Here is a 24685-nt window from a genome sequence, read left to right on the forward strand (position 1 = left end):
ATCCATAAAAAAGCATCTTTTGAGTATGAAACTGGTAAAGGAGGCAGGGGTGAATGTTTAAGTGAGTCTGTCATGTAGGCATGCCTCTGCAGCACACTGCTAAGAGACAATGAAAGATCTACTTATCTTAGCGAACTTCATTAGAGTGTACATTAGAAGGAGGGTGGTCTCTTTATGATAGATATCCACAGAGGTGTGCTTAGTCACTTCTTCCAGGCAGCCATGACTACAAAACTAAAACAGAATTACCTGGAAAAACTCAGCAGGTCTGGCAGCAACCGCTGATGCTGCCAGATCTGCTGAGTTTTTCCAGGTAATTCTGTTTTTGTTTTGGATTTCCAGCATCTGCAGTTTTTTGTTTTTATAGTCATGACTACAAGTCACTATACCTTTTGAGTGTTTGACAAATACTGCACCTACGTGACTTTAAATAGACAATGTGCAGGTACTGTATCCCATAAGTTTTAAACAAACACGGTTGAAACACTCTACCTCAAGAGTTTTAAACAGGTAAGGTCTAATCACAGAGATAAAAACAAAAACAAAGATAAAAACAAAAAACTGCGGATGCTGGAAATCCAAACCAAAAACAGAATTACCTGGAAAAACTCAGCAGGTCTGGCAGCATCGGCGGAGAAGAAAAGAATTGACGTTTCGAGTCCTCATGACCCTTCAACAGAACACTGCTTGTTCCAGTACTCAGTTCTGTTGAAGGGTCATGAGGACTTGAAACGTCAACTCTTTTCTTCTCCACCGATGCTGCAAGGTCTAATCACTCTACTCTAGGAACATTATAAAAAGATAATGTTCAAGTACAGAACTGCAGGAATATTACAGTGGTCAGAATTAGAGAAATTAATGGCTCAAGAAGTTTCACTGAATGGCAGTCTCTGGTCTCTGATCATGTCCTTGATTGTACAGATAGACAAAGTTGGCTATTAGTCCCTGAAGATGGTGGGATTTTATTGGTGGTTGGCGTTGCTGATGCTGGTGAGCTTTACAGGAGATGTAAAGAGCTCAGGTAAGTGCCAAGGTCACAGTGACCCTGCTTTGAGTTGTCTGTCTGTTAATGGGACCCACATGGGCCCCAGCTATGCCTGTCTCTTTATGGGGTATGTGGAACATTCCTTGTTCCAGTCCTACTCTGGCCCCCTTCCACAACTCTTTCTCCGGTACGTCGATGATTACTTCGGTGCTGCTTCACGCTCTCATCAGGACTTGGAAAAATTTATTAATTTTGCTTCCAATCTCCACCCCTCCATCATTTTCACGTGGTCCAACTCTGACACTTCCCTTCCCTTCCTTGACCTTTCTGTCTCAATCTCTGGTGATAGACTGTCCACCAATATCCATTACAAGCCTACCGACTCCCACAGCTACCTTGACTACTGCTCCTCACACCCCGCTTCCTGTAAGGGCTCCATCCCATTCTCTCAGTTCCTTCGCCTCCATTGCATCTGTTCCAATGAAGCTACCTTCAAAAACAGTTCCTCTGACATGTACTCCTTCTTCCTTAACCGAGCTTTTCCACCCACGGTTGTTGACAGGGCCCTCAACCGTGTCTGGCCCATCTCCCGCACATCCACCCTCACACCTTCTCCTCCCTCCCAGAAACATGATAGGTCCCCCTTGTCCTCACTTATCACCCCACCAGCCTCCGCATTCAAAGGATCATCCTCCGCCATTTACGCCAACTCCAGCATGATGCCACCACCAAACACATTTCCCTTCACACCCCCTGTCGGCATTCCATAGGGATCATTCCCTCCGGGACACCCTGGTCCACTCCTCCATCACCCCCTACTCCTCAACCCCCACCTATGGCATCTCCCCATGCCCATGCAAAAGATGCAACACCTGCCCCTTCACTTCCTCTCTCCTCACTGTCCAAGGGCCCAAACACTCCTTTCAAGTGAAGCAGCATTTCACTTGCATTTCCCCCAACTTAGTCTACTGCATTCGTTGCTCCCAATGCGGTAACCTCTACATTGGAGAGACTAAATGTAAACTGGGCGACCGCTTTGTAGAACACATTCGGTCTGTCCACAAGAATGACCCAAACCTCCCTGTCGCTTGCCATTTTAACACTCCATCCTGCTCTCTTGCCCACATGTCTGTCCTTGGCTTGCTGCATTGTTCCAATGAAGCCCAACGCAAACTGGAGGAACAGCACCTCATGTTCCGCCTAGGCACTTTACAGCCTTCTGGACTGAATATTGAATTCAACAACTTTAGGTCTTGAACTCCCTCCTCCATCCCCACCCCCTTTCTGTTTCTACCCCCTTCCTTTTGTTTTTTCCAATAATTTATATAGATTTTTCTTTTCCCATCTATTTCCATTATTTTTAAATCTTTTATGCCCCCCACCCCTACTAGAGCTATACCTTGAGTGCTCTACCATCCATTCTTAATTAGCACATTCGTTTAGATAATATCACCAACTTCAACACCCCTGTGTTCTTTTGTTCTTTTGTCTGTGACATCTTTTGATTATCTGCTCTTATCACTGCTTGCTTGTCCCTACAACCACAACACCCACCATCCACTTCTCTCCCCCCATCCAACCCCCCAACACCGCCCCGCCCCCGCCCCCCCCCACCCCCTTCCCCCCACCTTAAACCAGCTTATATTTCACCCCTCTCCTTGGATTCACCTAGTTCTGCTAGTTCTGTTGAAGGGTCGAAACGTCAATTCTTTTCTTCTCCGCCGATGCTGCCAGACCTGCTGAGTTTTTCCAGGTAATTCTGCTTTTGTTTTGGATTTCCAGCATCCGCAGTTTTTTGTTTTTATGTCTGTTAATGATGTGTTCAGAAATAGAATTGACAGTATTGCTGCGTAAAGAAGATGCATTTAACAGGGAAATGGATGTCACAATATTATCAACAATGACATCGAAGTTTTATTTTTTAGCATTAAAACAGTAATCATGCTGTTCAGTCTGGTCAGGTTTCTTGAATGGACACTTGGGTACATGCACCAGATTAGCATTAGAAGCCTACAATAGACTGTCTCATGTTAAAGCACAAAGGCTAAAAAGAGATTCAGAAGCAATAGCGCTCGTCCCAAAAACAAATTCCTCTTAGACATCCACTATATCGAACATAAATCCAATTTTTCCTCAAATTTTCCACATTATCTGCCTCTTTGATAATCCAATTTCACCACCTCAGGGCTACTCACAAGGGTTTAGGTAGGACTGCAAAGGAGAAATTGTACTCATACAAATGTGTTGGTGGAGAGAAGGTTTTTGTTAGTTTATCTTTGGTTTCTAGTATGTGCAGCCCAGGGATACCCGAGCACATGGCTGCCTCATGAACCTGGTTGTGGGGCCTTGCACCATCAAATTAAACGGAGGCAGCAAGTTGAAAACAGTCCTGAAAATGAAAGGGCCCGTTTTGTCTCTTGAAGCTTCAGGCCTGGACGTTTACAAGCTTCTGATGTCCAATCCATTTCTCAGTGCACATCGCCCCGGGGCTATGACATTGCAGTTTCAATGGCTCGATCCACTGAAATCAGGCACATTACAACATGGAGTGACTAAAATGTGCTGTCCCTGTCCAGGGAACATGGTCTTTTCCAGCTGCACACCTTGAGAAACTGTACTTCCACTTTTAACAGCTGATCATAAAGGCTACCGAGCCTAATACTATCAGGCATAATGTAAGTGTTGCTGAAAAAAGAGACATGTTGAACTTTTCATCTTGAACTCATCAGGACACTTGGCAAGAGTACCAATATAAGGGGAAACAATAAATTGTACTGTATGAGAAGAAAATACCGATTTGTTGGATTCTGATTGGTAGAGGTGTTACCATGAAAAATGCACCAGTGATGGTAGCTGACAGTTAATGTAGAGCATTGTTTGAAATTTAAACCAGGCAACTTTATCCTGATTGGTCAAGGCATTTCTCTGAGGAAAGAGTCAGTCAATGGCTATCACTTGGTATTTTAGCTGAAACAGGTGCAATGTGGTTCTTTCTGTCTGTAAAAAATAGGGCCCCATTTATTAAGTGATAGCCCTGGTGGGCAGGGGACAATTTTAAAGTTTGCACATGATAAAAAAAACTTGGAAGCATTGTAAACTGTGAGGAGGACAGTTTCAAACTTCAAAAGGACAGGGACAAGTTAGTGGAGTGGGCAGATAGGTGGCAGATGAAGTTTAATGCGGAGAAGTGTGAGGTGATGCATTTTGGTAGGAAAAACATGAGAGAAAATATAAAAAAGGGGTACAATTCACAAGGGGGGTGCAGGAGCAGAAGCACCTGGGTCTATGAGCATGGACCATGACAGGTGAGAGAGTAGTTAATAAAGCATACAGCATCCTGAGCTTTATTAATAGGGGCATAGAGCACAAGAGCAGGGAGATTATGCTGATTTTATGAAAGACAACAGTTAGACCTCAGCTGGAGTATTGTGTAGAGTTCTGGGCATCGCACTATAGGAAGGATGTGAACACATTGGAGAGAATGCAGAAGAGGCTTACAAGAATGGTTCCAGAGATGAGAAACTTTAGTTACGAAGATAGATTGGAGGGGTTGGGACCATTCTTCTTGGAGAGGAGAAGGCTAAGAGGAGATTTGATAGAGGTGTTCAAAATCATGAGGGAGCTGGAGAGGGTAGATAGGAAGAAATTGTTCCCACTTGTAAAACAATCGAGAACGAGAGGGCACAGATTTAAAGTGATTTGCAAAAGAAGCAAATGTGATTAGAGAAAAAACATTTTCATTCAGCAAGTGATTTGAGTCTGGAATGCATTGCCTGGAAGTTTGGTGGAGGCAGGTTCAATCAAGGCATTCAAGAGGGCATTATATGATTATTTGAATAGAAACAATGTGCAAGGCTATGAGGAAAAGACAGGAGAATGGCACTAAGTCATTATGCTCATTCGAAGAGCTGGTGCGGAGATGATGGGCTGAATGGCTTCCATTTGCATCATAACAATCCTGTGATTTGTCCTGATGAGTGCTAGACAAAGCTTCGACATGTCTCTTTTTCATCAATACTCAAGTTCTGTATTATCAAATGATTACAAGCATAACGTACCTTGAGCAAAATAATGGGTTGAAGAAACCCTCACTTCACTGCAGGCTGACAGGTATACTTAAGTAAATAAGGTTGGAGGTGATTGGGTGATTGGATCACTGAGCATTTCAAGAGGAATGAGGAAACTTGAGAAGAAGCCCTGTGAATTTGCATGCCAGCAAAACTTTCCTACCTCAGGCCAGAACTGCTAATGGGCTGATGGTAACAAGGAAATTTCACTCACCCTCTTTGCTCAGCGTTTGAGGCCAGGAATAATACCACTTTAGGTGCTATGATGTGGGCACTAGATGGATCATGCATTAAATCTTGACCTTTGTTAATAAAAGTTGAGCTAAAGCAGCCTGGGTTAGCAATTATAGTCTATCCCCTAACCCCAGCATCTCACCATTACTTTCATGTTTTTACAGTGTTTTACCAGAAGAATAAAGCAAACAGAGTGCTGAGAATTCAGAAACGTGCAAACTGGTTCTGGGAAGAGGTGAAGGCAGGATCTCTGGAGCGAGAGTGCTATGAGGAATCCTGCTCATTTGAGGAAGCAGGAGAAATTTATAAATCCAGTGAGAGAACTGTAAGAATCCCTCACCTGATAAGTGCACATGGATGTTAAATTTATTCTTTCGTGGGATGTGGAGTGTCACTGGCAAGGCCGGCATTAATTGCCCATTCTTAATTGCCCTTGAACTGAGTGGCTTGTTAGACCATTTCAGAGGACATTTAAGAGTCAACCACATTACTGTGGATCTGGAGTCATAGGTAGGCCAGACCAGGCAGATTTCCTTCCCTAGGGGGCATCAGTGAACCAGAGAGGCTTTTATCATAGTTTCAAGGTCCAATTACTGAGATTAGCTTAAAATTCACATTTATATTAATTGAATTAAAATTCTACCAGCTGCTGTGGAGGGATTTGAGCTCATGCCCCCAGGGCATTAACCTGGGCAGCTGAGTTACTAGTCGAGTGACTATGGCCCCACTGCAAAGTCACGATTCTGCACCCAATGCCCAGCACCAGTATCATTTAAAGCTCCATTTCCTGTCCCAGGTCCAAGTTCCATTCCCAGTTCCTTCTCCCTATCTCATTCACACTGCCAGTCCAAAGTCTGCCCCCAACCCTGCAGCCAATCCCAATACCAGTCCCACTGCTATTGATTGGCTTGTTTTGAATTCTGTAAGAGTCAGTTCCCTCTGTACCATGTGGCCTTTCCCCAGGGTCGCCCTGTGTTGCACAGATGCACATGTAGTTTGTGTGTTTCTGTTTCAGCTTAGTATATTGTATTTTCAAATGGACACCAGAAAGGGGTGAGGTGGTGAGCAGCCCCACAAAGGTCATTTGTTTCATATTGCATAGCAATTTGCTGGTGATGGAAGGTTCAGCCAATGGTGCTAAAACCTGTTTTAATCAAATTAGTAAACTGGAAATACATGGCTGATCCTCATTTACCTTGTGTCTAGGACCTTTGGCAATATCACAGTTCATAGGTCTATCAGAGATTGACGGCATTATGACAGGTTAATGATTTCCATGAGTAAATTGCAGGAATTTTAACAAACTTCTTTTCTTTTAACAGCTGGAGTTCTGGTTCTTGTACAAAAGTAAGTGCTACTTTTATCACTTGTAGTGATACTCCGCCCCTCTACAAGCCTCTGATCAGCAAGCTGTCAATCAAATAGAACTGCAGCCAATCAATGTGCCTTTCCCCTTATGAAATATCCCCCAGTTGTCAATCAAACCCACCATCCCAGGAGAGACTGGAACCAGATTCTCCAATTTCTGTCAAAGTTGCTATAGCCACCTGTGCAGCCCAAGTGAAACAAAAGCTAGTTTATAACTACACCTCTCATAATTAGATCAAACAGCTTTTCATCAACGTGAAATGACAAAGCAAGAATTTGCAATGGCAAAGATGTTTGTAGATGAATATGTTGGCCCTGGTTCAATTAAACAAATAATGCTTTAAACAACTTATTTTATTTGCCCCAGACACTTTGATCTTTTAGCACCTTCCCTGTACAATTTACAGAGTCTAAATGGATGGCTTTTCAGTGGGAAAAAAATTGGTTTGACTTTGGGTGCAAATCAATTGCATCTATTTCTAACACTATAAAATGCAAGTTAAAAATTCAACACAGACAAACACTATACTTTTCATTTAGAGAGGGAAATCAAAGTTTTGGCAAGTGCAGGAGGAAGTTACCGAATACTGATCAAACCATTAGATATTTATTTCGTTCAGCCCAAGCCAAAGTCTAATATCCAGAGTCCTCAGATTTTACCATTCACTTACGTTCTACTATCTGTAGATTCATCAATCATTTCACTGAATGCTTTTCTCTGTGCCTCTCTCACAGATCTGAATCCTTGTAACTTGTCGCCATGCCGCAATGATGGTTTGTGTAAAGTCTCGGGCTACAAACACATCTGCCTCTGCCCTCCCCTGTGGAAAGGAAAATATTGTGAAATAGGTTTGTGGCTGCTTTTGATAATGTACATCAGCCTATCCTTCCAATAATGTGAATCATTGGTTGGTGTGTATGTATGGTGCAGTGTGCAAGTGCACGTCTGTGTGAATGTATGTGCATATATGTTTTAGTGTGTGTGTATATGGCTGTATGTTTGTCTGGGTTGCTGCTCCTTGCTGACCTTGTCAAGTTGAACATCTTCTTCCACACATCATCCTAAATAGAGATAAGTGAGCAAGACCACGGAAGTCTTGTGGTGTAGTAGAAGCATCCCTACCTCTGGCGAGAGGCTCTTAATTCAAGTCCCACTTTGAGACTTGATGGCCACAGGAAAGTGTGTTCATAACGTGTCCAAATTTAGCATAAGAACATAAGAAATAGGAGCAGGGGTAGGCATTTTGGTCCTTCAAGCCTGCCCCACCATTCAATGAGATGATGGCTGATCTGCCCAGGTCTCAACTCCTCTTCCGTGCCAGCTGCTCACAGCCCTCAACTCCCCAATATTTCAACAATCTTTCTACCTCTTCTTTAAATATTTTCAGCGATCTAGACTCCACATCTCTCTGGGGTAGAGAATTCCAGATATTTATTACATCTGAGGGAAGAAATATCTTCGCATTTCAGTTTTAAATGAATGTCCCCTTATTCTGTAACTATGTCCCTAGTTCGAGATTCTTCCACTAGTGGAAACATCTGCTCAACATCTACCCTGTCAAGACCCCTCAGGGTCTTGTGCATTTCAATAAGATCACCCCTCATTCTTCTAAACTCTAATGAATAAAGGCCTAATCTGTTTAGCCGTCCTTGATAAGTCAACCCCTTCATCCCAGGAATCAGCCTAGTGAATCTCTTTTGAACTGCCTCCAAAGCCAGGATATCCTTTCTTAAATACGGAGACCAAAACTATACACAGTACTCCAAGTGCGGCCTCCCCTACACCCTGTACAGTTGTAACAAGACTTCCCTATTTTTAAACTCCAATCCCTCTGCAATAGAGGCCAAAATTCCATTTGCCACCTAATTTACCAGCTGCACCTGCATGCCAACTTTTTGTGTTTCATGCTCAAGAGCACCCAGATCCCTCTGTGCTGCATTTTTTTGGAGTCTCTCTCCATTTAAATAATAGTCTGCCTTTTGATTCTTTCTACCAAAGTGCGTGACCTCACACTTTCCTATATTAAACCCACTCACTCAACTTATCTATATCCCCCTGCAGATTCCTTATGTCCTCATCACAACATGCCCTCCCACCTATTGGATACATTACACTCTGCCCCCTCCTCCAACTCATTAGTATTGATAGTAAATAATTGAGGCCTGAGGACTGATACTTGTGGCACTCCAATGGTTATGTCTTTCCAACCTGAAAAAGACCCATTATCCAGGCTCTCTGTATTCTGTGTGTTAACCAATTCTCAATTTATACTAATACATTACCCCCAATACAGTGAGCTCCTATCTTGTGCAATAACCTTTTATGTGGCACCTTATCAAATGCTTTCTGAAAATCCAAATACACTACATCTACCGGTTCCCCTTTATCAACTCTGCTTGTTATATTCTCAAAGAACTCTAGCAAATTTGTCAAACATGATTTCCCTTTCACAAAACCATGTTGACTCTGTTTGACTGCGTTAAGCTTTTCTAAATGTCCTTCTATTTCTTCTGTAATAACCAGGTGGACTGCAGCAAGACCTTGGTAATATCCAGGCTTGGGCTGACAAGTGGCAAGTAACATTTGCACCACACAAGTTTCAGGCAATGACCATCTTATGAGGAGAGTTTGAGTAGGTTGGGCCTGTACTCATTAGAGTTTTGAAGAATGAGAGGTGACCTTATTGAAACATATAAGATTCTTCGGGGGCTTGACAGGTTAGATGCTGAGAGGCTGTTTCCTCTTGTGGGTGAGTCTAGGACCAGAGTAAGGGATTGCCCATTTAAAACAGAGACAAGGAGGATTTCTTCTCTCAGAGGGTAGTTAATCTGTAGAATTCTTTACTGCAGAGGGCTGTTGAAGCCAGGTCATTAAGTATATTCAAGGTGGAGATAGACAGATTTTTAATCAGTAAGGGAATCAAGGGTTATGGGGGAAAAGGCAGGAAAGTGGAGTTGAGATCAGATCAGCCATGGTCTCATTGAATAGTGGAGCAAACTCGATGGGCCAAATAGACTACTTCTGCTCCTACATCTTATAGTTCAACAAGGGAGAATCTAACCATCAATCCTTGACATCCCACGGCATTACCATCGCTGAATCCCCCACTAGCAACATCCTGTGGCTTACCATTGACCAGAAACTGAACTGAAATAGCCATATAAATACCATGGCTACAACACAGGTCAGAGGCTAGGGATCCTGTGGTGAGTAATTCACCTCCTAATTCCCCATAGCCTCTCCACCACCTACAAGGCACAAGTCAGGACCATGATGGAATACTCTCCACTTGCCTGTATGAGTGTAGCTACAACAACAGTCAAGAAGATTGACACCATGCAGGAAACTTGATTGGCACCCTATCCACAAACATTCACTCCCTCCACCACCGACGCACAGTAACAGCAGTGTGTACCATCTACAAGATGCACTGCAGGAACTCACCTAGGCTAGGCTAGAGGATGGATCAATAGAGAAGCAGTGGCAAACAATTTTTGTTTTTGTTTCAGATTTCCAGCATCCACATTCCAGCAAACTGTATTTTGCTTTTATAAAAGTAAGGATGTTATGCTTCAGTTATACAGGGCATTGGTGAGACCGCACCTCGAACACTGTGTGCAGTTTTGGTCTCCTTATTTAAGGAAGGATGTAAATGCATTGGAGGTGGTTCAAAGGTTTACTAGATTGATACCTGGAATGAGTGGGCTGTCTTATGAGGAAAGATTGGACAGACTGGGCTTCTTTCCACTGGAGTTTAGAAGAGTGAGGGGTGATTTGATTGAAGTATACAAAATCCTGAACAGCGTTGACAAGGTGGACGTCGAAAGGATGTTTCCTCTTGTGAGTGAGTCCAGAACTAGGGAGCACTGTTCTAAAATTAGAGGTTGCCCTTTTAGGACAGAGGTGAGAATTTTTTTCTCTCAGAGGATTGTACAACTTTGGAACTCTCTGCCTCAGAAGCTGGTGAAAGTGGGGTCATTGAACATTTTTAAGGCAGAGGTAGATAGATTCTCATTTGCAAGGGAATCAAAGATTATCAGGGTTAGATGGGAATGTGGAAATCGATACAGAAGATGATCAGCCATGATTGTATTGAATGTCAGAGCAGGCTTGAGGGGCTGAATGGTCTACTCCTGTTCCTATTTCTCATGTTCTGTTCACCAAGGCTCCTTAGACAGCACCTTCCAAACCCACAAACACTACCATCTAGAAGGACAAGGGCAGCAGATACTTGGGAACACCACCACCTGGAGGTTCTCCTCCAAGTCACTCACCATCCTGACCTGGAACTATATCGCCATTCCTTCACTGTCACTGGGTCAAAATCCTGGAACTCCCTTGCTCACAGCACTGTGGGTGTACCTAAAACGTATGGACTGCAGCAGTTCAAGAAGGCAGCTCACTACTGCCTTCTCAAGAGCAATTAGAGATGGCTAATAAATGCTGGCCCAGCCAGCAACACCCGCATCCCATGAATTAATTAAAGAAACACAGGTTGATTATCAACCTGTAAATCCTTCCTATATGGCTGATGGCAGGCGGTAAGAGCGGGAGAGTCTCCTGGTCAGCCGTGCTGCAGAAGGCAACGGTAAACCACTGCACTACCTTGCCAAGCATAATTATGGACCAATAAAATGGAAGTCCTTGGTCACCATCATCCTCTTACGGCATGGTACCTGAATGAGGAGGAGGAGCAGAACCACACAAACATTAATACTGTTTAATTACCCTCTTACCACAACTGCTGGAACCATGATTGTTAATGGGTTGCACTACAAGCAAAACAGGTCATTTTTAGGAAAAATAATCTGTAGTATAGAAACAGAATTTAAAGCAGGTGTAGGCCATTCAGCCCTTTGAGCCTTCCCTGCCATTCGATAAGATCATGGCTGATCTGATTATAGTCTCAACTGCACCTTCCTGCATTCCCACCATAACCCTTGATTCCTTTGTCTATCAAAAATCTAACTCATCCTTGAATCAATTCAATGACCAAGCCTCCACTGCTTTCTGTGGAAGAGAATTCGACAGACTAACTACCCTCAGAGAAAAAAAATCCTCATCTCTACCTTGAAAGGGAGTCCTCTTATTCTTAAACTGTGCCCCCTAGTTCTAGTCTCTCCCACAAGAGGAAACATCTGCCTGCTATTCACACTATAAAGTCCCCTCAGGTTCTTAAATGTTTCTATAAGATCACCTCTCATTCTTCTCAGCTCCAATGGTATAGGCCCAACTTGTTCAACCTTTCCTCATAAAATGATCTCTTCATCCCAGAAATGAGTCAAGCAAACCTTCTCTGAACTGCTTCTTACACAATCCGTGTCCAAATGCAGCAAGACCTTGAAAATATCCAGGCCTGGGTTGACAAGTGGCATGAACATTTGCACCACATAAGTGTCAGGCAATGACTATCTCCAAGAAGAGAGAATCTAACCATCGGCCCATGATGTTCAATGGCATTACCATTGTTGAATCCCCCACTATCAACATGCTGGGGCTTACCATTGACCAGAAACTGAACTGGACCAGCCATATAAATACTGTGGCTACAAGAGCAGGTCAGAGGTTAGGAATCGTGCAATGAGTAATTCACCTCCTGACTACCCGAAGCCTGTCCACCAACTACAAGGCACAAGTCAGGAGTGTGATGGAATACTCCCCACTTGCCTGGATGAGCGCAGCTCCCACCATCCAGGACAAAGCAGTCCGCTTGATTGGCACAACATCCACAAACATTCACTCCCTCAACCACCGACGCACAGTAGCCACAGTGTGTACCATCTACAAGATGCACTGCAGGAATTCACCAAGGCTCCTTAGATAGTACCTTCCAAACACACAACCACTACCAGCTAGAAGGAGAAGGGCAGCAGATAGATGGGAATAGCATGGAAGTTCCCTTCCAAGTCACTCACCATCCTGACTTGGAAATATATTGCCGTTCTTTTACTGTCGCTGGGTCAAAATTCTGGAACTCCCTTCCTAACAGCACTGTGGGTATACCTACACCACATGGACTGCAGCGGTTTAAGAAAGCAGCTCACCACCACCTTCTCAAGGGTAACTAGGGATGGGCAGTAAAGGTTGGTCCAGCCAGCGAAGCCCACATCCCGTGAATGAATATTTAAAAAATTATCATTTTATAACTAAGGAAAGCAAAACTATACATAATACTTCAGTTAGGGTCTTACCAAGGCCCTGTACAGCTGCAGTGAAACTTGCCTACTTTTATTGTATTCCATTCCCTTTGCAATAAACGCCAACATTCAATTTGCCTTCTGAACCACTTGGTTTACCTGGATACTAACTTTTTATGATTTGTGCACCAGGACACCCTATCACCTCTATACCATTGGGTTCTGTAATCTCTCTCCATTTAAATAGTATATTGCTTTTCTATTCTTCCTGCCAAAGTGGACAATTTCACGTTTTCCCACATTATACTCCACCTGCCAAATTTTTGTCCACTCACTTAACCTCTCTATATCCGTTTGTAAACTCTTGATCTCCTCTTAACAACTTACTGTCCTACCTATCTTGGTTTCATCGGCAAATTTAGCTACAGTAAATTCGGTCCTTTCATCCAAGTCATTGGTATAGACAGAGGCCCCAGCACTGATCCCTGCGGTACTTCGGCCAAGCTGAAAAATACCCATTTATCCCTACTTTCTGCTTCCTGCTAGCTAACCAATCCTCTAACCATGCTCATATTTCACCCCTTAAACCATGAGCTTTTATTTTATGTAGTAACCTTTGACGTACCGCTTTATGAAAAGCCTTTTGGAAATTCAAGTACACCACATCTCAGATTCCTCTTTATCCACCTTGCCTGTTACTTCCTCAAAGAACTCTAATAAATTAGTTAAACATGATTTCCGTTTCATAAAACCATGTTGACTCTGCCTGATCCCATTATGATATTCCAAGTATCCTGCCATAATCTCCTATGGCAGATGTTAGGCTAACTGGCCTTTAGTTTCCTGCTTTCTTTCTCCCTCCTTTCTTGAATAAAGGTGTACATTTTTTATTTTCCAATTTGCTAGGACCTTTCCAGAATCTAAGGAATTCAGGAAGATTATAACTAATGCCTCTACTTTCTCTGCTGCAAGGTACAGATAGCCCGAGTGGGGGTGGGGTGACGGAATTGAAATAGATTATAAGGTAGAGATAAAACAATAGATGGAAATACATTTAAAAATAATGGAAATAGGTGGGAAAAGAAAAATCTATATAAATTATTGGAAAAAAAGGGGGGGATCAGAAAGGGGGTGGGGATGGAGGAGAGAGTTCATGATCTAAAATTGTTGAACTCAGTATTCAGTCCAGAAGGCTATAAATTACCAAGTCGGAAGATGAGGTGCTGTTCCTTCAGTTTGCACTGAGCTTAAAAACAAAAAACTGCGGATGCTGGAAATCCAAAACAAAAACAGAATTACCTGGAAAAACTCAGCAGGTCTGGCAGCATCGGCAAAGAAGAAAAGATTTGACGTTTCGAGTCCTCATGACCCTTCAACAGAACTAGGTGAATCCAAGGAAGGGGTGAAATATAAAAGGAGCCTTTGCAGGGATCGTTTTATCTGGGACACCCTGGTCCACTCCTCCATCACCCCCTACACCTCAACCCCCTCCCACGGCACCTTCCCATGCAACCGCAGAAGGTGCAACACCTGCCCCTTTACTTCCCCTCTCTTCACCGTCCAAGGGCCCAAACACTCCTTTCAAGTGAAGCAGCATTTCACTTGCACTTCCCTCAATTTAGTCTACTGCATTCGTTGCTCCCAATGCGATTTCCTCTACATTGGAGAGACCAAACACAGACTGGGTGACCGCTTTGCAGAATACCTTCGGTCTGTCCGCAAACATGACCCAGACCTCCTTGTCGCTTGCCATTTGAACACTCCACCCTGCTCTCATGCCCACATGTCTGTCCTTGGCCTGCTGCATCGCTCCAGTGAAGCTCAACGCAAGCTGGAGGAACAGCACCTCATCTTCCGTCTAGGCACTTTACAGCCTTCCGGACTGAATATTGAGTTCAACAATTTTAGATCATGAACTCTCTCCTCCATCCCCACCCCCTTTCCCATCACCCCCCGCTTTTTTCCAATAACTTATACCGATTTTTCTTTTCCCAACTATTTCCATTATTTTTAAATGTATTTCCATCCATTGTTTTATCTCTACCTTTTAGCCTATTTCGATTCCTTCACCCCACACCCACTAGGGCTATCTGTACCTGGCCTGTCCTGCTTTCTACCCTTAATTATCACATTTTTAGATAATATCACCACCTTTAACACCTCTTTGTCCTTTTGTCTGTGACATCTTTTGGCTATCTCCACCTATCACTTGCCCTCTATCCAGCTCTTCTTGTCCACCCCCCGCCCCACCTTAAACCAGCTTATATTTCACCTCTCTTCTATTTTTACTTAGTTCTGTTGAAGAGTCATATGGACTCGAAACGTTAACTGTGTTCCTCTCCACAGATGCTGTCAGACCTGCTGAGTTTTTCCAAGTATTTTTATTCTCATTAATTCGAAGACTTGAGGCCTTTAAAAACTTACCTGAAGGTGGCAGCTAGTGCTGTAAAAAAGGGGTATGTCCTCTCCGTCCTTTGATTCTCCTGCAGACACGCACTTACCCTGGAAAGGCGGCACTGTCCCATTTCTGCTGCAGACGGGATCTGCAGTCCCCGGCTGAAAACAGGCATTTCTGTTGGGGCGCAGAAAAATTCGCAGGAGTGGCAATGCACTGAGCATTGCTGCTAACCGGATTGTCTAGGCTGATACTTTTCGTGCAGTGTAACTATTTCTCAGCAATCCAATTTGAATTCATTTTGGAAGAGGACAGTCATAGCATTATAGAATGATAAAGCACAGAAACAGGTCATTTGGCCCATTATACCTGTGCCAGCTCTTTGATGGATCTTCCAATAGTCTCACTTCCCTGCCTTTTTTCCAATTGTCCTGCAATGTTTCTCCCCTTCAGATATGAAAACCCTTCTTAATTTTGAATGCCTCAGTTGAATCTGCCCATAATCTTTTGGAGCATAATCTGCTCCAAAAAGAACACGCCCAGCTTCTATATAACTGAAGTGGCACATATTGATTTCGTTCCAGTGTTTCTCCTCTGTTCTGTCTCTAAGGCCTTGACATCCTTTTTAAAGGGTGGTGCCTAGAATAGGACAATGTTCCAGCTGGAGCCTAACCAGTAATCTATAAAGGTTCAGCATAGCTTCCTTGCTTTTGTACTCAATACCTGTTTCTAAAACCAATGCCCCCAAGTATTTTTTTGTAAAAACAGCCTTCTCAAGTTGCCCTGCCACCTTCAAAGACTTGTGAATGTATTCCTTCAGGACTCTTACCTGCACCCCATTTAAAATTGTACCATTTAGTTTATATTGTTTCTCCACATCCTTCCTACAAAAATGAATCACTTCGTACTTCTCTGCATTATAGTTCATCGCCATGCACGTGTCCATTATATTCACCTCACTGTTTACTACATTTCTGAGTTTTGTTTCATTTTCAAACTTTGAAATTATTTCCTGTATCCCCAAATCCAAGTCATTAATATATATCAAAAATAGTGGGTCGAATTCTAACACCCTGGGGGACATCACTGTTTAGCTCGCTACAGTCTGAAAAACAACTGTTCACCATTACTCTCTGCATTCCACCCCTTGGATAATCTTGTATTCATGCTGCCCCATATTCACAAGGGCTCCGTTGACTGATGAGTCACTGTGTAATCCTGATAATAAGAGTCATATTTTTCCTTTTGTTTGTGTGTTATTCTTTAATTTAGGGAATCTGGATTGTGACTATAAAAATGGCTACTGTCAGCAGTACTGCAACATTGACAAGGCAACTCAAATGGCAAAATGCAGCTGTGCAGAAGGTTATCAACTGAATGAAGATCAAAAGACCTGTGTTAAAAATGGTACTGACTCCGCCTGTCACTAACTCACATATCACTAACTACTGATCATGGCCACAAGTTGCTTCTCTACTAAGAACTTTCCAAACTTGATGAGCATAGACAAACTTTATACTTTTGAGGGAATCAAGCCTTTGATTTGAATTTTGTTTCTAACACCAATTGCACCCTAAATTGGAGTTAAATTGGGACTTTTATTACTTCCAAAGTAACCCCACTCTCATGGATTGCAGTTTACGGTGCAGCTCCAAAGGTTTCCTGGAATTAGCTGTGAATTATCACAGTTTTAGAGATAGGCGAGGAAAGAAGGGAACTTGTATGGAGATGGTTACAGCTGCACACCTGGGATTGACAAATTGCCAGCTTCAATGCAGGATGTGATTATTGACCATGACAACCTGTTTGAACCTTGTTGTGACCATCAGTCAGCAGCTCTACTAAACAGGATCGGATGCTTCATGGAACATTAAAACTTTTGAGCTTTTGGGACCCTAGAAATATTGATTTCAGGAAGACAACTGGTATAGGGTAGAAGGTTAATTGCATAAAACAAAAAAATGCTGGAAATACACATCAGATCAGGTGGAAATTACAGTTCCCTTTTTATTTTATAGGTTAAGTAAACATGCTAGAGTTTTACATGATTTGCTTTTAGATGCAGGAGATTAAATGAGTTGGGTAGCATCTGTAATGGGACAGATTGAACAACCTGTGGGTTTCCTGTGATCTACTGGACCGTTTTTTGGTCAGATGACCAATGACCCGACGTATTTTTTTTAAACAGCCTTCTCAAGTTGTCCTGCTACTTTCAAAGACTTGTGAATGTATACCCTCAGGTCTCTTTCCTGCACCCCACTTAAAATTGTGCCATTTAGTTTATATTGTCTCTCCACATTCTTCCTACAAAAATGAATCACTTCATATTTCTCTGCGTTAAAGTTCATATGCTATGCATGTGTCGATTATATTAACCTCAGTGCTTACTACATTTCTGAGTTTTGTGTCATTTACAGACTTTGAAATTATTTCCTGTATCCCCAAGTTTAAGTCATTAATATATATCAAAAAATAGGGTTTGAATTCTAACCCCTTGGGGGCTAATGTTTAACTCTCTCCAGTCTGAAAAACAACCATTCACCATTCCTCTCCACTTTCCACCCCTTGGACAACCTTGTCTTCACTGCCACTGCCCCTATAATCACATGGGCTTCATCGACCGATGTGTAACTGTTTGAACAGGCTGTAAGCTTGATGGGATGCACGTGGTTATAGGACCTTTATGTTTTTTTCAATGCATGCTTTTCTTATGTTCCGATGAAAACAGACCTTCCTCTGATTTTAAATTATAAATTAATAACTTTTGTTGTTAGATTTTTATTCAACATCAGTTAAAGATAGTCATCCATTAAAACAGTTGGTGAGTTGCCAGAGACTTTTTCAGGTTTGTCTGGGAAATGCCTTAAATAGTTATTGGGAGAAACTGATGTCACCCTGGTCAATACACAAGCTGGTATAAACTTAAGGCTGAAATTAGGGGAGAACAGTACATATGTGGAGAATGTGTAGTCAGAGATGTGTGTCAGTTTGAGATAGGTCATGTAGACAATGTCCAGCCATTTTCCTGTGAATGTGCCTAATCCATGCCATTCTAGTTGGTATTTTAGGTTATTTTTTAAAATGTAGTTGCAGTGTTTAATCCAACCCTTGATACTGTAGCAGCATTTCTATTCAATACCAGTAGCCCAGACATCATGCTCTTGGTTGTGGGAACATTAAATCTTTAGCCACCTAAAGCTAACTAAATGTGATCACAAGCATCCATCTCTACTCAGATTACTCAGACTAACCTACAGGCTAACATATAACCTTGACCAGCTAGTTTCATGCTGCATCCCTTCTGTTCCATTGGACTTGTTTGTCTTTTGTATTCAAATTCAGTTACATATCCATGTGGGACGATACCTTTATATGGATTACAAACTCGCTCGTTGGAGGAGGAACTTGCCCTCAATGAAACAGACACGGACTCTGACTACTTAACAAAGTTAAATTACACTGAATCAAATATCTGGAAGCGCATTGTTGGTGGAAATCTTTGCAGACGAGGTTTTTGTCCTTGGCAGGTGAGATAGAAGTTCTAAAATGGTACCAACCCATTTACTTCAGACATCCTCTGAACCATATTTGAGCATCTATCAGAAACATGTTGTGGAGATGGAGTTTGGATGTGTAAAGTCTGGATACATTTTCTGGAGATGCAGTTTCTATGAGGTCTAAGGGGCTGAATTTCCTAGATTAGCACTCAGTCTACGTGTATTCTCTAAGTGCTAACATTAAGAAATAAAGGCTGAAACTAGTAATTTTTACTGAATGAGACAAGCGAGAGGTGTATCTGGACCTCCTGCCTCATTTACTTGTTCTTTTTCCCTACTGGGCACCCATTTGGAAAGGTGCTGAAAATGAAATAGGTCTTCAGGCATTGCACCCAGCCCTTTTCGGATTGGACTCTCTAACATGAGCAGGATATGGTCCTGGGGGGCTCAGGGCTGGAATTGACTGGCAGCCTTTTGGCTGCTGTTTGTGGATTGTGGTGAGCAAGGCCCAATACAGCAGCTTCCTGGACTCACTGTCCCTGGTTGTTGCCCTGGCAGAACGGGGCTGGCACACTGATCCCCTACATGTATATACAATGACATATTTCCATGATCTGAGGGCTTGTGCTTCTCATGAGCAGCTGCACTAGCGTTTTCTATGTCACAACAGTCACTACCCTTCAGAAGTAAAGGTTGACTGTGAAGCACTTTGGGATGTCCTGAGGTTGTGAAAGATTCTGTAGAAATACAAGTCTTTCAAGTATTTCTCTCACATGACACCTGGATACCGAAAGTGACAAAAATTGTAATTTCAGTCATCAGTAGCTGTATCATTGTCCAATTACGTAGGGAGACGCTTCTGCATAAACACAGAGCATATTTTACCCTCTAATAAACGTGTCATCCACCTTATTTTAAATGGGTTGATGTATGCACCAGTACCTCACCAAGAAATTTTAGGGTAGGTGCTGCAACCTATTCCACAGATGGAAGTTTAAAACATCCACATCATTCCAGAGCTCCTAATCAGATCCTGAATTATATCCTCAGACACTGCTCTCAGAGGAAATCCAGAGGATAGTGCACAAGATGTCTGCACTGTTACACCAGAAGCTATGACCTCTGTATCTGAGTTAGATATTGGGATTTGTCTTTTGCTGCTACCATATGCAAGAAGAAGGGCCTCAATGTGGCCAAGAATATAGATAAAGAAAGAGCTACTGCACTAAATGATTGTGTGTGTAAATAAGTGTGAAGCGCACTGAACTGCCCATTCAGGGAACGGTTTCTGGTAAAGGATGTCACCAGAGCTTTTCCCAGGGAAAACGTTGCTGATTAAGGAAGGAATATCAGTCAGGGGTCTGGTACAAATCCCCGCTCTTTTTTGAAAAATGGCACAGGGGATTTTGCATCCAATTGAGTTGCCAGACAGGGCTTTGGTTTAAGACATAAGACAGGATTCCCAAAAATACAACACTCCTCAGAGGCCTAGATTATGTACCCAAATGCATGGTCGAGTATCTGGTCCTTCTGCCTCATTTTCTTGTTCTTTTTTCCTACTGGGCACCCATTTGGAAAAGTGCTAAAAAAAGAAATGGGCTTTCAAGCATTGCACCTGGGTTTCAACTCCTGACTCACGGGCAAGAATCCTATCCAGAGCAAAGCTAATGCCTATAGAATGGAATTTGCAATCTAGCTCCAGAGGGCAGGCTCCAGACAAGTTGTTAAAAATTAAATCAGGCATATGAGCTTACATAATCCATTAAGGTATAAGCTTGGCTTAAGGTGAAGCAACATGTGAGGACCATATGTTGGATCTTCCAATTCTAGAGTCAGTCTTAGTAACAAAGAAAGCACCTGTTCTGGGACTTCACCCATTGGTGAACAGGAAATCGAACTTAGAATCTAAAGGCCTGTGGAAACTTAGAGGGGTTGCCATCATGATTTGTGGCTCTTACAGCAGTAAGCCTCACAATGTCTGAAAGGAGCTTATCAGTGTACAATGCACCTTGCTGCACAAAGTGAGGCAGAGAGAAGGATCTATTTGAGATGGATTGGTGAAGGATGCCCAATGAGATGGGTAGCAGCATGAATGCCTTTTTAATTGGAGGAATCAATGGAAATTATCTGATAATGGTACAAGATCAAGAAACCAATGGTTACCTTCCTGTAACTATGTGAATTGAACATTCATGGCAGTTACAATTACCTCCTCTCTCACTATCTTAAACAATTTTAAGTACAGGCCATAAGCACCTCTTATACAGCAGGGCTCACTCAGTACCATTAACTTTTGCCTGAAATTGTTCTTTATTCACAACTTGTACACAAGCAGCCCAAAGTAATGTACCTGCTCAATGTTGGGGCATATTAGCAATACACGATACCTAGGTTTTACAGTATTTCACCATGATGACATTAACCTTTCACTTCAACTATGCTTGCAATGGCAGCCTACAACAAAAGAGAAAGAGTACGTCCTAAAGCAGGGCCCCTAACATTTGTCCTGAAACATCATGCAAAACCTGGACTGAGGCCACTGAGGAAATTAAAGGTTTAGAAGTAATGGTCCCAACTCAGAGATCATTGTAACCCCTCCTCCTACTTTCATTCTTCTCATGTTGTTCTCTCATTCAATCACACACTGAGTTCTTCAAATACTGCCAGTTTGCTAAGCATCACATCTTCAGCTTCCTGAATATTACCCATGCAGTGCTGAATGTTGCATGAACACTAAGCTGGAATGAGTATTGGATGCTCAACTCTCTGCATGTGTGATATTAAATTTCCTGAATATCATACTCAGCTCCCTGAAAATTCCATGCTAAGCTCCCTAATGATCACACACTCCAGTTGACTGTGTCCTTTCCCTGCTGTATTACACGTTATTTCTATTATGAGGAGGACAGTGTTATGAGGAACAGTTCAGCGGGACTCACTTCAGCAGTAGTTGATGTCCGCTGCTTTGAAACTCAAGGCCCTTAACAAAAACAATGCAACGAGTCTTATGGTCAGTGCACTTTCAGAACAAATTATGACGTGATGCATTCACAATGTATTGTGATGAGAAAGACTGCATTTGAGCAGCAGGAACCAAACAGATGTGACAGGAGCAGCTTTCTGATCAACATGCATCTCCCCTGTGGTGTGTATCCCAAGAATGAAGAAAATGGGAAACATAATTTAAATGTTGCTTTAGTGCTAGTTATGGCTGGCTTCTATGCTTTGATGAGCCTAGTGAGGTTATTAAATTTCTTCTGTTTTTGAGCTGCTATCCTAGGATCGCCAAGATGTGGTGCTCTTGGCTATCACACCTCCTTATATTTACCTTCACAGGCCTCCTTCCCCCATCCCAAAGATGTTATGTCTGCATTGCATAATTTCAGATAGCAAAACTTCAAACTCTGAAAATTTAGAGATTCTGTTCCTCAAGAAACAATGTGTAGGTGGTCCACCAACAAAACGGCTGCACTGGCCCTTTTAATCTACTGCAGACACTCATGTACAGATATTGCACCAGATTTGCCTCCAGCAGCCACCCGTCCCCCTGCCCCCTCTCAACCATGTCTGCCCCATGCAATGCAGAATTTGTAAGGCTAGTAGCCTGACAAAAACAGTGCACTTGTATCAGTAATGAAAATTTGCCCAGCAGATGGAAATCACTTCACTTCTGGTGAGGACTCAATTTTTGATTAAAATCTCAGCTATAGAAAGTTCCAGCCCAGAAATTGCTCCATTTAGTCTCAGCTGATGATTTTCTCTGCATAAGCTACCTGGTCTAATCCCATGCTTTAATATTCCTCCTTTTTAAAAGCAATTATGGAACTCTTTTTAAAATAATACCAATGTATTCTTTGAATAATAGTTTGTAGCAGAAAATTCCATATTTTAAACTAACCTCTGCGGAAAGAACTTTTTCCTGATCTCTCCTTTAATTCTTTTTCAATCTTAAATTTAGGCTCTCTTGTTAACATATTGTTGAGAAGCAGATACAACCAATCACGACTTAGTCCAAAAGAATTGTTCAGAACTTTAAATCTACCACCTCACGCTTAACCTTTCCAGCTGTAAAAAGACGTAACCTGAACTAGTTTCTTTTGCACACAATACTGAGTTACGTTACTCACTGCCTTTTTGCTATTCTCAGGTGTTGATAAATAATCAAAATGATGATGGCTTCTGTGGTGGGACTTTGATTAACAGTCGTTGGGTTGTCACTGCAGCCCACTGCTTTGACGTGGTGCTGCCGCATTCAGTTACGGCAGGTAAGAGACAGATATATTGTTCTTTAAATTATGTTAATCTCCAAAATCAGCATTTAGTTTCTGCTTCTCTTCCCCATTTCTATCTCACTTCCACTGCATTTGTCACTCTTTTTAGCCTGTCTAATTATCCTCTCTTTTGCCCTTTAACTCCTTCACTTGTCACTCCTCCTTGCAATCACATCTTTCCTCCGTCAGTTCAATCTGTGTTCTTTCTCCATTTCTTCTGTTTCTTCTATTTAGCTTTCACTTCCTTCTGCTCTCATTTGATTCTTCCTTCTCCACTCTTCTCTTTTTCTTGTACCATTTTCTTCCTCTTTCATTTCTGTCTTATTCATTATATATCACTTTTCCTCCAATACATTTCTCTCTCTCCACTTATGTTTCTTTTTCCTCCGTCACTCATTCCATTCCACTACTTTCTCATCTTTGATTCCTTTTCTTGTCTCTTTCTTAGTTTCTCTCCTGTACTTCACCCTCAGTCATTTTTCCATTTGTCTCTTCACACTACTTGGCTGCCTCATTTTTACTTGCATGTTTCTCCTTCTTCACTTCTGCTGCTCCTTCATGTCGGTCTCCTTTACTTCTGTCTCTATTCAACTGTTTTTCTTTTCTCCATTTCTGTATGCCTCTTTCCTTTACCCCTGCCTCTCCTCCTTATCCTTCCTTTCTTGATTCCATTTATGTTTATCACTTCTCACTTCCTTTTACTGTTCTGTTTTCTCTTTTGGTTATCACTCTTTCTACACTACTTACCTTTTATCTTGTTCTTGACCTTTCACTTTCAGCTAACTCAACATAGAATTAGTATAAAAATTTCTGGGTTGCGGGGTTCAGTTGCTAACTTATTGCTTTAACTAGATATTGGAGAAGCTGAGCAGGAACAGCGAACAGGGGGTTATTTTTTTTTTGAAAAAGGCTTAAAACACACACATTTTAAAGACTACTTCAGATAATATCAAAGAATATTACAGCACAGACATTGTGTCCGTACCGGCTCTTTGAAAGACCTACACAATTAATTCCACTCTCCTTTTATCATAGGCATATAGGCATACAATTTTTTATTTTTCCCTTTTGAAAGTGACAATTGAATCTGTATTTACCACCCATTCAGGTAGCATTTTCCAGATAATTGCATCAATTCAATGATATAAGCAGCTTCTCAACCTGCTCTTACTCCACCAGGTGAATTTGACAAACTTCGAACGGAGCTCTGGGAGGAGAAGGTGTTAGTGAAGAAGTTTCTGATCCATCCTCAGTATGACCCAATAAGATATGACAATGACATTGCCCTTCTGTACTTGAATCAGCCTGTGAATTTTAGTACTTCCATTGCTCCAATTTGTCTGCCCAACCACAACCTGGGTCAGCTCCTGCTGCAGGATGGGAAAGTGGGGACGGTGAGTGGCTGGGGCCTGACCCACAAAGGAGGCAGGTCATCCCGATTCTTGAGGAGAGTCCAACTTCCATACGTTGAACAGGAGGTTTGCATACAATCAACAAATTTGTCAGTTACAGATAATATGTTCTGTGCTGGGTACAAAGATGACTATATGGATTCCTGTCAAGGCGATAGCGGGGGACCCTATGCAGTGTTATATCGACAAACATGGTATTTGATTGGCATAATTAGTTGGGGTGAGGGCTGCGCCAGAGCAGGAAAATATGGTGTCTACACTAGGGTACCTGGTTACTTATCGTGGATATATGACACTTTGTCAGAGTACAGCCACTGA

General features: G+C 42.3%; 1 protein-coding gene across 1 annotated transcript; it reads left to right on the forward strand.

Annotated features, from left to right (window-relative positions):
• Positions 1–951: 951 nt before the first annotated feature.
• Positions 952–24685, forward strand: LOC121287706 (coagulation factor X). The gene is made up of 8 exons (XM_041205622.1): positions 952–1021; positions 5451–5611; positions 6609–6633; positions 7390–7503; positions 16460–16594; positions 18530–18714; positions 22832–22949; positions 24135–24685. The coding sequence occupies exons 1-8, from the start codon at positions 952–954 to the stop codon at positions 24683–24685; spliced, it is 1359 nt and encodes a 452-aa protein (XP_041061556.1).

The sequence above is a fragment of the Carcharodon carcharias genome, chromosome 2, assembly GCF_017639515.1.
Source record: "Carcharodon carcharias isolate sCarCar2 chromosome 2, sCarCar2.pri, whole genome shotgun sequence".
Classification (NCBI taxonomy): domain Eukaryota; kingdom Metazoa; phylum Chordata; class Chondrichthyes; order Lamniformes; family Lamnidae; genus Carcharodon; species Carcharodon carcharias.

Bases quoted from the DNA above. Each gene is read 5' to 3' on its own strand.
- LOC121287706 (XM_041205622.1), top strand. From the start codon at position 952: ATGGTGGGATTTTATTGGTGGTTGGCGTTGCTGATGCTGGTGAGCTTT. The intron at 5,612-6,608 runs GTAAGAATCCCT...TTCTTTTAACAG, and splicing joins ATAAATCCAGTGAGAGAACT to CTGGAGTTCTGGTTCTTGTA. The intron at 6,634-7,389 runs GTAAGTGCTACT...CCTCTCTCACAG, and splicing joins GTTCTGGTTCTTGTACAAAA to ATCTGAATCCTTGTAACTTG.